This window comes from Cervus canadensis, chromosome X (assembly GCF_019320065.1).
Source record: "Cervus canadensis isolate Bull #8, Minnesota chromosome X, ASM1932006v1, whole genome shotgun sequence".
NCBI lineage: Eukaryota > Metazoa > Chordata > Mammalia > Artiodactyla > Cervidae > Cervus > Cervus canadensis.
This window is the reverse complement of record NC_057419.1, coordinates 18,896,197-18,908,402: the sequence shown is the minus strand read 5'-3', so window position 1 is coordinate 18,908,402 and position 12,206 is coordinate 18,896,197. Positions and strand designations below refer to the sequence as shown.

The 12,206-nt window shown below is 41.0% G+C and overlaps 2 protein-coding genes across 5 annotated transcripts in view; one reads left to right on the top strand and one right to left on the bottom strand.

Moving 5' to 3' along the window:
• Window positions 1-12,206, top strand: part of LOC122434824 (collectrin-like) — an 88,184-nt gene that overhangs the window by 19,387 nt on the left and 56,591 nt on the right. The window lies entirely within an intron of this gene.
• Window positions 1-12,206, bottom strand: part of LOC122434826 (carbonic anhydrase 5B, mitochondrial-like) — a 39,523-nt gene that overhangs the window by 15,344 nt on the left and 11,973 nt on the right. For 2 of the 3 annotated variants that reach the window (XM_043458563.1, XM_043458561.1), the window contains exon 3: window positions 5,421-5,618. In XM_043458563.1, the coding sequence (XP_043314498.1) occupies window positions 5,421-5,618 (198 nt within the window). Of the gene's footprint in view, window positions 1-2,138; window positions 4,215-5,420; window positions 5,619-12,206 lie in introns of those variants that run through there. The other variant, XM_043458562.1, reaches the window with a different exon arrangement.

Genomic DNA, 12,206 nt, shown 5'->3' with positions numbered 1-12,206 from the left:
CTGGTACATAAATATGAAGGCCTCTCTTTTTCAAGAGAGACTAATGGAATTCTCATTTCTAAAATGCAATGTAAATTAATCTCTGGGGCAATTTGCCAACCCTGAAAGATGTGGGCAATTGTTCTGTAAAGCTGAACAAGCCAAGTTTCTATCAAACTTTTCTCTGCTCCCTGCCTGTGGGAGGGTAGCTAGACTCCGGAAGGCTGCCCTGAGTGTTTGCACAAGGACTGAGGAGGAGCAGGGGTTGGGGACGAGAAGGGGACTCGTTATGTTCCTGAGTGCTCAGTGGCATGGCAGCCAAAGCAGCCGTCCGTACTCACCGACAGGATCATTTCTGCCCCCTACAGTGTCCCAGGGCCAGGGGCTTTCTCAACAGAAGCATCATAAATGGCAAGTTGTCTTAAGGGGTGACTTTCAAAGAGAACCTCAGTTACACTGAGGTGAGTTACATTTCCCAATTCAAAATGGCCTGTTATTGTCTCCACTCAGAGATTGAAATATAAACTATATCTCAAGTGATCTAGAGGGGAAAAAAATTACCTTGTGCTTAATTGATGGCAAAATATTCACCAGTTTCTGTACCTCTTGATGATGTTTGCCTAACTAAAGAACAATGAATGAGAAAATATTAAAAACAACTGACATCTCACTCTAGAACTGTAACAGAATGTAAATTAAAATCAGATTGGTGATTACCTAAAAGCGATCCACAGTACTGAAACTGCAATTAAATTGATAATTTTTTTTTTTACATTTTTTATTGTGTTTATTTTTTTACTTTCTATTTTGTATTGGAGTATAGCCAATTCACAATGTTGTGATAGTTTCAGGTGCACATCAAAGGGACTCAACCGTACAATCTAGAATGTTATAGACATCGCTGAATCAAAGTAGACAAAACAGATGAGCAGGCTGTTTGCTGATGGGCGGGAACCCGTGGTCTGGGCAAAGGAAAAGGCGTCCTTTTACTCCGTCAGCTTCCCTCTCTGGCTCTCACTGGTGCTTGGCACACAGGGGCTCTGGAGGCGGAAGCTCTCAGGGCAAACCAGAGCACAGTAAGGCCCAGCTTTCAGTTCAGGCCCCTGAGTCCTGAGAAGCCTTAGTGCAATAACCATGTTTTCCAGTTTCTATATTTTATGCTTTGATAGCTGAGGCCTTGCTAATGCTAGAGGGATCGCCTCTCCCAGAGGTAGTCAATTGCTAAAGAGAACAACAGGGAGCACACCTTTCATATGCAAACCAGCCAATCAGAGCCGAACTACTTCCTTTTTGAGGTTCTTACACTGTAAGTCACTATTCCTTTGCCCTAATAACCTCAGGGCCACATACCAGACAACTAGGCAAAGCCTCTATGCCCAGAGCCTGCTGAAATTATCCAAAGTGGCCAATCCTAAGCCTGCTTATGTTGTCTTACCCATTCCTTCCCATGGAAACCACAACAGAGGTTCTGTCCATGTATATTCCCCTGTTCTCTCAGGAGGCCCCTGGAGATTCCCCATGTGTCCCCACACAGCATGCCATGTCTCTTCTTTTTAGGTATTTGTGAGTATAATAAAATTCTTCCTCCATTTCCATGTCTGTGTGTTTTACCATACCTGATTAAAATAAAACCTGGGTACCCTTTAAACACTCAGCATCCACTAAGGACTAAGGCAGGGAGCTTGCAGGAGGCCTGCACCTGTGGAACCTGTAGGAGCTCAGAGATCCTGTGTAGAGTATGGTCCACAGAGCTCCAATCCAGTTCTCCAGTTGCTGAGTGACCTGGCAGGAAAGCACTTAACTTCACTGAGCTTTACTTTCTTCATCTAAAACATGGAGATGAGGGTCTGCCAGAGAGCCTTCTATGGGAGATAAACGAAGCACTCAGCAACTCTCATAAATGTTAGTTCCCTTCCTGATCATTTCTCATAGTTGTTTGCCTTTATCTTTTTACTCCATTTAAAATATACTCTTAACAAATTTCACACTTTAACTGGTATTTATTATTATCTGCTTTTATCCTTTTATACCAGTGCCTAAAGATAGAAATATAATGCAAACCACAGAGGTAATTTTAAAGTTTCTAGAAGTCTAAAGTTAAAAAAGAAACAAAACACAGGTGAACCTATCTATGAGCTAAAAAAAAAAAAAAACCACAGGTGAACTTAATACATACAGCACATGTGAATTTGTATGCTAAATTTTCATCAGAAATACTTGATTTGTATATTTTACACTTGAGTTGTATATTTTACACTTGAAAATGTATATAACATACCCAGGCTGTTCCAAACATTTTAAAGTTTTCCAATAACTGAATTGTCAGTTCCTAAATTTAAATGACAATTGATTAAAATAAAATTTAAAATTCATTTCCTCACTTACATTAGCCACATTTTAAGTGCTCAACAGCCATACATGACCTGTGGCTACCATATTGGACAGCCTAATTTTATACCATTTGAAATATATTCTTAACAATCTTTTAACCATTGTTTATCATACCAATGTATTGATCCCCATATTCTTAAAGTAAATAACAATATTCTAATATTCTATCGTTTCATTCTAGAGTGCAACACATCGTTTAAACTTGGTAAGATTTTTTTACCTTTAAAAATATTCCTACCATAGCCAAACCATCTTCTTCCAGTTGCTGCACCCTCAAACCTTTCAAATTGGATTGCATTCTGATGTACCAAGTGCAGCTGAAACACCATTAAACGAATTAGTGCTTGATCATATAGGATCACTCCAAAATAAATTGGTAGCCTTATTCAGCCTACACTATTTAAAAATGTTTCCTGACCTAAAATAAAGCCACTAGTAAAAACATGACAATCTGATGCAAAATGAGATAGAAACAAAGAATAGGAAGAAACATATGCAATTAATTATGCAATTAATGGAGCAGCAATTAATATTACTTTGAATAAAAGATTTATCTGGGGAGAAACATTTTAAAAATTATATAGTAAAATGAATAACATTTCAGTGAGGGATCAATATTTATTCATTCTCATCTTGATCTGCAGGAAATACTAAAATCCAAAATCCATTTGCATCAAAAGGAGAAAAGATGCTTATCTTGAGAGAAAGATTCTTCCTATGGGAATTAGACAGGAGTTGAAGACATTCCTTTTTTGAGGCATAACCAGTTGAAATGTGTTTCTATTTTTAATGTAACATTTGTAATTAAATTAGCAGAAAAGTTATAAGAAGAAATTATATTTTCTTACATGCTCCCTATTTTTCCCTACAAATTATTTATTGTCCATCATTTATGAACTTTCTGGCATTGCCATTCCAGAGCCTCCCAAGTGAGACACCACAAGATCACGGTTAACTTTGCCTTCTTCTCATTTGAAGATGACTCCAAGTTCTTTTATTTTTATTTTTTGCTTTTATTTTTAAAATGCTTGTTAAGACTTGCTTTTCTCTCTCTTCATTGCCACAGACTCCCATCATCTCCCATGTGGATTAATCTTGTACTGTTGCCTGGGTTAACCTCAAAAAATAAAGCAACTGACCGATTATTTAGATGATATCATGCTATACCATCCTCTTATTTAAAAGTAACCAGTGTTTCAGAAGACTGCCTTCCATCTACACTCTTAATCTTCAGTGATCACCATTCTCCCTGCTTCTCCCCACAGCATACTCTCTCATATTGGCCACATTCGGTTTTGGACACTTTCTTAACATCTGTTTCTGCACATGATTTTCCTTCAGTCTGGAATGCCCTTCTAATCCTCTTGGCAAACACCTATTCATCCTTCAATATCCAACACAAATGTCCCCTCCTTAGTGAAATCACCATACACTCCTCTGAACAGTCTATATCACACCCTCCTCTGTGGTCGAACAGCACTTTTAGAAATTCTTTTTCAAATCACATTTGCTGTATAATTCTAATTTACTGTGTGCTTTTCTCACTAGTCTTTGAATTCTGGGAGGCCAAGAATCGAGTTGTTATTCCTAGCACTTAGTGCCATGTCTGGCACATGACTGGCACTTAGTAAATGTTGAATCAATAAATCAATCAACGAATGACAAAATACATACATGTTGCTGGGTGACCAAAAATATAAAATGTCTTTTTCTTGCCTGACTAGCCTTTTGCTCTGTACAGTTGTCCTTTGAATGATGCAGAGGTTAGGGGTGCCAGCCACCTCACAGTTGAAAATCAGCATATTTAATTTTACAGTTGGTTTTCCTCATCCTTGGTTCCATCTCTGTAGATTCAACCAACAACGGATGGTATAGTACTATAGTATGTATTTATTTAAAAAAAAAAAAACCATGCATAAATCTGACTAAGTAGTATTGCTATTTAATATAAACGTTATTTGTCAAGTCAGTTAGCAGAGGATTACCACATATTCAACACACACAGGAAATAAATTTCTAGCAAAGTTTAAACTTCATGCCCTATCTTCTACATCAGTAATACAATCTATACACAGAGATATATGTATTAACAGAAAATACTACTTATTCTAGTAGATGGAAACATGCATAAAAATGAAGAGAGACCCTTATCGTATGCTCAAAAAAGTCCAAGGAGGATCCAGCAATCCTACTTCTGGGTATATACTCAAAAGAACTGAAAACAGCTTCTTGAAAAAATATTTGTACACCCATGTTCATAGCAGCATTATTTACAATAGCCAAAAGGCAGCTGCCACGAACAGATGAAGAGATAAACAAAATGTGGTATAGACAGCTGACCCTTAAACATCATGGGTTTGAACTGCACAAGTCCACTTATATGTGGATTTTTTTTTTTTCCTTAAGGAAATATTCCAGTACTACATAATCTGCAGTTGTATGACTCCGCAGATACACAGGAACTGCAGATATGGAGGGCTGGCTTTAAGGTACACTTGGATTCTCAATTTTGTGGAGGGTTGGCGCTCCTGATCCCTGTGTTGTCTAAGGATTAACTGTACATACAATGGAACATTATTTCTCTTTAAAAGGAATGAAATTCTGACACATGTTACAATATGAATGAACCTTGAAACATTATGCTCAATGAAATCATCCACTCATAAAAAGGCAAATACTGTATGATTCCACTTAAATGAGGCACCCAATAGTCAAAATTCATAGAAACAGAAGTAAAATGTTCATTGCAAGGGGCTGGAGGGAGGGGAAAAATAAACAGTTATTATTTAATAGTACAGAGTTATAAGGATGGATGGTGGTGATGATCGTACAACAGTGTGAATGTAGTTAATACTACTGAGCTGTACACTTAAAAAAAAGCTAAGATGGTAAATTTCACGTTATACGTATTTCACAATGAAAAAAAGAAGTAAGCCCAATGAGTCCCATACCACTGCCACCAAAAGGGTTCCCGGGGCTGTGCGATGTGGCCTGTGCTGACATGAAGCTGTCTCTTTAACTCCAGATGAGACCACGGGTCTGGCTCTCACCTGATTTATCTGCAGAATCTTCAAATTCCACGAGGAAAGAGTACCCGTTATTCCAGACGTGGAGGCAGGTGGTCGGGTCATAAGAGATGGTGAGCGGCTGTAAGCCAGGATCGTAGACACTGTCCCTCCACCGGATGTTGATGGGCGACTGGCACTCACCCGCCGGGACCAGGTCCACTTTCTCCCAGAGGGGGTGCACTAGGAGAAAGCACATCGGGGCTGTCATCGAGAGGCCCACTAGCTGGAATCCTCACTGCGGGGATCATATGGGCCCACGTAGGTGTGTCCTCTGAGTTCACCGCCCATGGGAGCCAGCTGTGAGGATTAGGCAGACATCCTGCAAAGCCTGGCCAGACGTTAGCATTGCTAAGGTCCCTGGAGTTCTGTCTGTCACACGTGTAGCTCTGACACTGTAAGTTCAGGTGTACACGCACACTCGGTCTCACACGGCATCACCACTGCTGATTTTTCTACCAGAGTCAAGCGCCAGGTCTTTGTGGCAAGTCCCTGATAAATCTCAGCAAATTTCTTATAACAAAGAGAGCTATGGACACGTGATGGACAGACTCCACGTGTATAATTCGGGTTGTCCAGGTCTCTGCCCTTTAGAAGCAGCATGGATGGGCAGAACCAAGACCAACAGGAAAACCAGACAAAATATGAATCGAGATAAATCATGACCAATGCCCTTCTGAACCTCACCCCACCGCTGAGAATGAGCCTGAGGATTTGAGAAAGTGACAAGGCAGCTGCTGCCCAGTCAAACCCCTCTGTGCATGGCAGGGTAACTGGTACTCAGCTTGTCAGAAAAAAACAAGCTTGCCTCTGGTTTCCTCTTAGACGGGAGAGAGTTCTCTTCCTGAGGTAGTTGCCCCAAGTGGGATCCTACAAGTGGCCCGCAGTATAGACACGGAGCGTGCCAAGGCAGTTTCTAGACCAGTGCTTCTCACAGGAGGGAGCTATGGGGACCCCAGGGGACATTTGGCAATGTCTGGAGACACTTTCAGTTGTCCAACTGGAGGAGGGTGCCACTGACATCTAGTGGGTAGAGGCCAGAGGTGCAGCTAAACATCCTATATAGCAGCAGGATGGGCTTTCACAAAAATTACGTGGTCCCAGATGTCAGTAATGCCAAAGTTGAGAAATCTTGGTCTGGAGCCAAAAGCAATAGGCAAACTCAGGGTATTCCCTTTTTTCTGTTCAGCTTTTCACATAATACAGATCATCTCTTCTCTAGAGGTCTAAACCCGACGTTTTGGGTTTTCTCCCTCGGTATAAAATAACTTCCGAAGAACAAGAACTTACTTGAGAGAAGGAGAACTTTCTGTTTCAGAAATCTAAAGTGAAAAATGGGGGGAACTGGCACCATATAATCATACTATTATTGGACTGGAATGCAGATTCCTTGCAGGCAGGAGCCATGTCTCCCTGCCCCTTTATTGTGCCCTGTAGCTCCTAATTTGATAAATGCCCTTTAATCTGAGCATGGATTATCCAAATGCTATTGTTGGGTTAAAAAGCTGTATTTGGTTAGTTTTTAGTTTGGTATTTTAAAGCTTCCAGAAACCCCCAGAACAGCCCTGATTCAGTCTTAAAGCTGACCGCCAGCAGAGACCTGACAACATTTCCCCTCTGAGATGCCCAGAGGGAGGCTGGGGCTTTGAGCATTCACACCCTTCAAAACCAGCTGGTGAGGGTCTGTCTCCCATGGAGACTAGGGAAGACAGGAATGATGAGCAGATGCCTAAGATGATGCCCTGTTTCACCTTAAATCGGCCCCCACTTTGTTCAGGAAATGCCTAGAATCTACTCCCTCACCCACACAAACAGCAGCCTGAGGAAACCCGGCCTGTTCTTTCAGTGGCTCTCTTATGGTCATAACACGCCTATCAATTCACGCCCTTCAGTTCACAAGTTTAGCTTCCAGGCTTTGTCACACTCACTTCCTCCTTTTGGAACCCAGACCATCCCCCCACAAGTATCAGGGAGCCCTTGGTCACTGTCCTCTTAGTGAAGCCAGCTTTTGCCCCGGGCTTGTTTTGCTAAAGATAAATGCACATTTTTGTTCTCTTCTTTCTTCCTGCATTCTAACAAAGTACAAGTTAAAATGATTTCTTGGTAGTTGCTCAGACATTTCCTCCAAGTAGGAAGGTGATTATATGCTCTAATGGAGCCTGTGTTTCCAGCTTCTTCTGTGTGGAAAATGAAATAAACGGAGCTAGTGATTCTGTCAGCCAAGGTTTAAGGGGTGACACCACACTGTCATTAGGAAGACTTCACTAATGGAATGTGCTAAGAGCAACGCAAGCCCTCTAGACTCCATAGTGAAGATGTGCTTGCCTTCAGTCCTCATGTACCTGACTGGTCCTGGCTTTGGTTTACTTTGTGTTTGTATCACCTTCAGCTCCTGCCTCTGAGGTGTCAGTCTTTCAGCATCATGCCTGCCTTAGCCCCTTAATTCCTATTCCTCCTCAGAAATCAATTACCCCTCATTCAGCTCAGGTTTGGCTCCTATTTTTGGCTTCTCACCTCTTCAGCAAGTGTCACTTCCGTACCTCTCTGATTATCCTCTTAAACAATCCCCTTATTAATCATTGCATTCTGATCTTTTCCTTCAAAACGTTTATTACACAGATATAATGATAATTATATGCGTGTATGCATACTTATCTGCTGCCCCTCTAGTTCCCCACTAGCTGGCTTTCAATCACTGCTTGTGGACTGAATGTACAAAATAAAGATCATTCTGGGAAGGGTTTGAGAGGGTAACAGGCAGAAAGGCTAGGGGCCCCCAAATGGAGGAAATAGGCTGCAAGTGTCAGACATTTTTTCTCTCTCTTAAGCAGCAGGAAACAAACAACAAGAGTCAGATTTTTTTCCCTTCTCTGTATGAAATTAAAAGGTGGTTTCCTTTAAAAATCTGTGTTGCCATAACAACACCTGGTTCCACCAGAATTTAACTTTTCCCTGAGCTAACCAATGTGTTTTTCTTATGGAAATGTTTTTCTTAAGCTATGTTAATGAACTATGTATTTACCTTAGACTCTGTCTTTCTTTAGTACTATTCTGCTTAAGACTCAGAACCGACTTGACAATCCAGTATGTTTTACTCATGCAAATATTTTCTTATGCTGTGTTAATGAGACTATGAATTTGCTTGGAAACCTGCCTTTCTTCAAGATTCCTGTCAGTCGTTTTAGGGCCCAGGATGACTCACCTTGTACCAATGTTATCTCAAAATGCATGTTGTGGGTGAGTGGCCTGATGCCACTCTCTGAGTTTTGAGACATTTCCTTTCTCTAATTAGCAGCCTGCTAGGAAGTATATAACTTCCTACTAAAGACTAGCAGCGGGGCACTCTTTCTGCCCCCTTCTGATGTCTACGTCAGAAGCTTTCCCTATCTCTTTTACACGTTAAGAAAACTTTATTACATAAAAGCTCTGAGCAGTCAAGCCTCGTCACTGGCCCCGGATTAAATTCCTCTCCTCTGGAGGCCAAGAATCCTGGCGTCTTTCAAGGCTCAGCAACAACCTTTCAGGTTCATTCCTGTTTTACCTTTATTTCCTTTTACTCTGCTGAGCACAGTTTTTTCCTTAAGGATCTTTGAGGCTTATCTCTTCTTTGCCCAGCCCATGACCACCAGCCTAGTTTAGGCCCCTACACCGTACACTTTTCCTCGAGGAAAAGTCCTTTTGCTCACTTTTCCTCCTCTCTTACTACTCTCTACTATGTTTTGCCATCCATCAGTTTTCCTAAATTACCACCTTCATCATGTTGTTCCCATGTTAAAGACTATGTGAAGTTCAAACTTCTGTGTCCAGGCACCAAGGTTTTCATATTAGGAACCCACCATGCCCATCTAATTTTACTTCTCCTCATCCTTCCCAAACTCTGATCTTACCACGCTATTCCAGACCTTGCCAGGTTACTCCCCTTGGTCAGTCAGTGAGATGTGCTGAAAATGTAGGGTATAGGATACCCCACTGTGCTCTGAAGACTTACTTATTCATGTAAACTACCTCACTAATAATTTTTATATTGATTACATGTTACAGTGATAATATTTTGGATATACTGAGTTAAAGAATATTATGCACATGCGTGCATGCTCAGTTGTGTCTCTGCAACACCGTGGACTGAAGCCCACCATACTCCTCTGTCCATGGAATTTTCCAGGCAAGAATACTGGAGTGGGTTGCCATTTCCTACCCCAGAGGGTTCTTTCCTGGGAACAAACCTGCATCTCTCGTGGCTCCTACATTGGCAGGCAGATTCTTTACCACTGTGCCACCTCAGATTTTGACCTGTTTCTTTATCCCCCACTCAGAGTGACTATTAAATCAGAAGAGTACATGTGGCTTGGATTATATATCTTTTGGACATTACTGCTCTATACCGTCATTAACCTTTTCTCCCGTACCTTGCCTTGTACTGTCCTTTTTTGTGAGATACGCTGTTTCCTCATCAAATTGAATGCCATTCTAGCGGGCCTAGGGCTACTGCAGTGAGGGTATACACAGGGACCTTTCACGTGACTTGGTTGAGTATGGTCACAGAATCACAAACTGCCTCGTTAGAGCATCAGGGCTGTAAGAGGCACTGACGCTGAGCCCAGATAACCACAGCATCACACGCAGTTACCACCGCAGCAGACTAAGGCCCACGTTTCCTGGTGGTCAGTTTAGGGCTATTTGCTAGTGCATTGTGGCTGCAGATACCCCTGAGGCTGTTAATTAAATCCAAAAGGTTCTTAACGCATCCATTGTTTCTCAAGATGATTTGAAAGTTAATGGAAAACAATATAGTCTGGGTATCCCAGCCCATATTATCAGGGGAATAATGGAATTCTTTGTGAAGACACTGCAAAACAAGCTTTTCAATACTGTTGTTCTCCAGGCTTTATTAGTGTTCTTCAAAATTAATTAGAGAAATAATAGAACAGTTTTCTGACATAGTTCAGCTAAAATATAGACCAGTCCTGTCAAATAGAAGTTTCTCTGCTAATGGAAATTTCCACAGGTAGCCATATAATCTGAATACATTATTTACATGCAAATACATACATGGGGCTAATAGCTACATTTTATACATTGCTATTCTATTCCAACTTGTTTTAAAAATAAATGTTCCTCTTCTGTCTAAAACTAGGGAGATCACAAATGTTAAGAATCAATAGAATAGTAACAAATCTGTACCATTTCTATTCTAGATGATGTTCTTTATATTTCATTAAACTAAAAATTAGTATTATTAAACTTATTCCCCAATAGTCTAAGGTCTGGTCGCTGTTCAGTTTAATGAGAACACAGTCAATGATGGAAGAAACAAAATAAACTTACAATAAAAATATATTTATGAAGCAGTTTCAAGGCAATGGATTTAGCTAGATTGGCACTGCTCATAAGTTCCTTTTTAATGTGCATATAGGGTCAGAGAGAGTAAACCCAAGGAAGAAAAGTTGAGAAACCTACAATCTGGAACCTAAATGTTTTTTATCAGACAAAAAATTAAGCTAAATTTCACTCGATGATACATGAAAAGTAATTTTCTTTTCATTTTGGGTAACTGGTGCAGGCTTTAATCTTTATTTTATCATATTACCAGTCCACAGGGTTAGGACTGTCAACATTTACTGTCTGTAACTTGAGATCACAGCAAATAGCAGCTTGAGTTGACACCAGTGATTGCCTGGTGATGATGGGGAATGAAGGTAGAGCATAGGGCACAGGCCCTAGTGAAATGCTACTTGTCAGTTTGCCATACCCTCCTCCTTCAGTCAGTCCTCGCTGTGCTCCCCAGATCCTAAAAATGGTCAGACATCTGAGGGAGGTGCTGAGCATATGACATGGTGATGATGGTGATGATGATAACAACTGTGGTACTAGAGGTAGCTGCCAGCACCGAGTTCTCGCTGTGTGGGAGGCGCTAGCTAAGGACTTTGAACATTAACTAACCTCTAGTGGTCTTGGGTCACAAGTGTATTGGGCCTTCCTCTGGGGTCACTGAGCTTCCAGAATCAATGAGTACTGTCTTCCTAACCAAATGATGAGGGACCAGGATATCCAAACAGGACATGCTCAGTGGCTCAGGGCAGCAAAGACCAAATATTCTCCTGGGTGAAACAAGGAGGGACAGTGTAATATGTGAAAACCACAATCAAACAGTGAGTCTCACCTGTTTCTTCCAATAACAAATAAGAACATTTCATCTGATGTGGGAAATTAACCAAAAGAAGTCCCCCTGGGACTTCCCTGGTGGTCCGGTGGCTAAGATCCTGCATTTCCAATTATCAACCAGATCCCACATGCTGCTCAAAAAGGATCCCATGTGTTGCAACCAAAGATTCCGAGTGCTGCAACTAAAACCCAAACAAACAAATAAAAATAAATATTAAAAACGTTTATTAAAAAACAGAGAGAGAATCCCCCACCTACCTAAGCCACTACCTTCTGGGGTTTTGTCAGCACTAAAAGGAGCAAACTATCCTAAAGACATGAGCATACTGGATTTACTTTCATCATTGTGTAAATAAAAAGTAAATACTTTCTGTAAATATAAACAAACAAGAAAATAAGGAAAGCCCTCACACTTAACACAAAATTTAGTAACTAGATAAATATGACTACTTTTTTCCATTTTAGCCTTAGACCGCTGCGGGGAGCGGCTTGAAAGAGCTGACTCTGGGAGCTGCCTTGATTGATTGTCGAGGGTCTGTTCGCAGACATAGCTCTCTGTCCCGCCACCCCTCTGAAATTTACTATCCAAGTTAACTCCTAACAGACCAT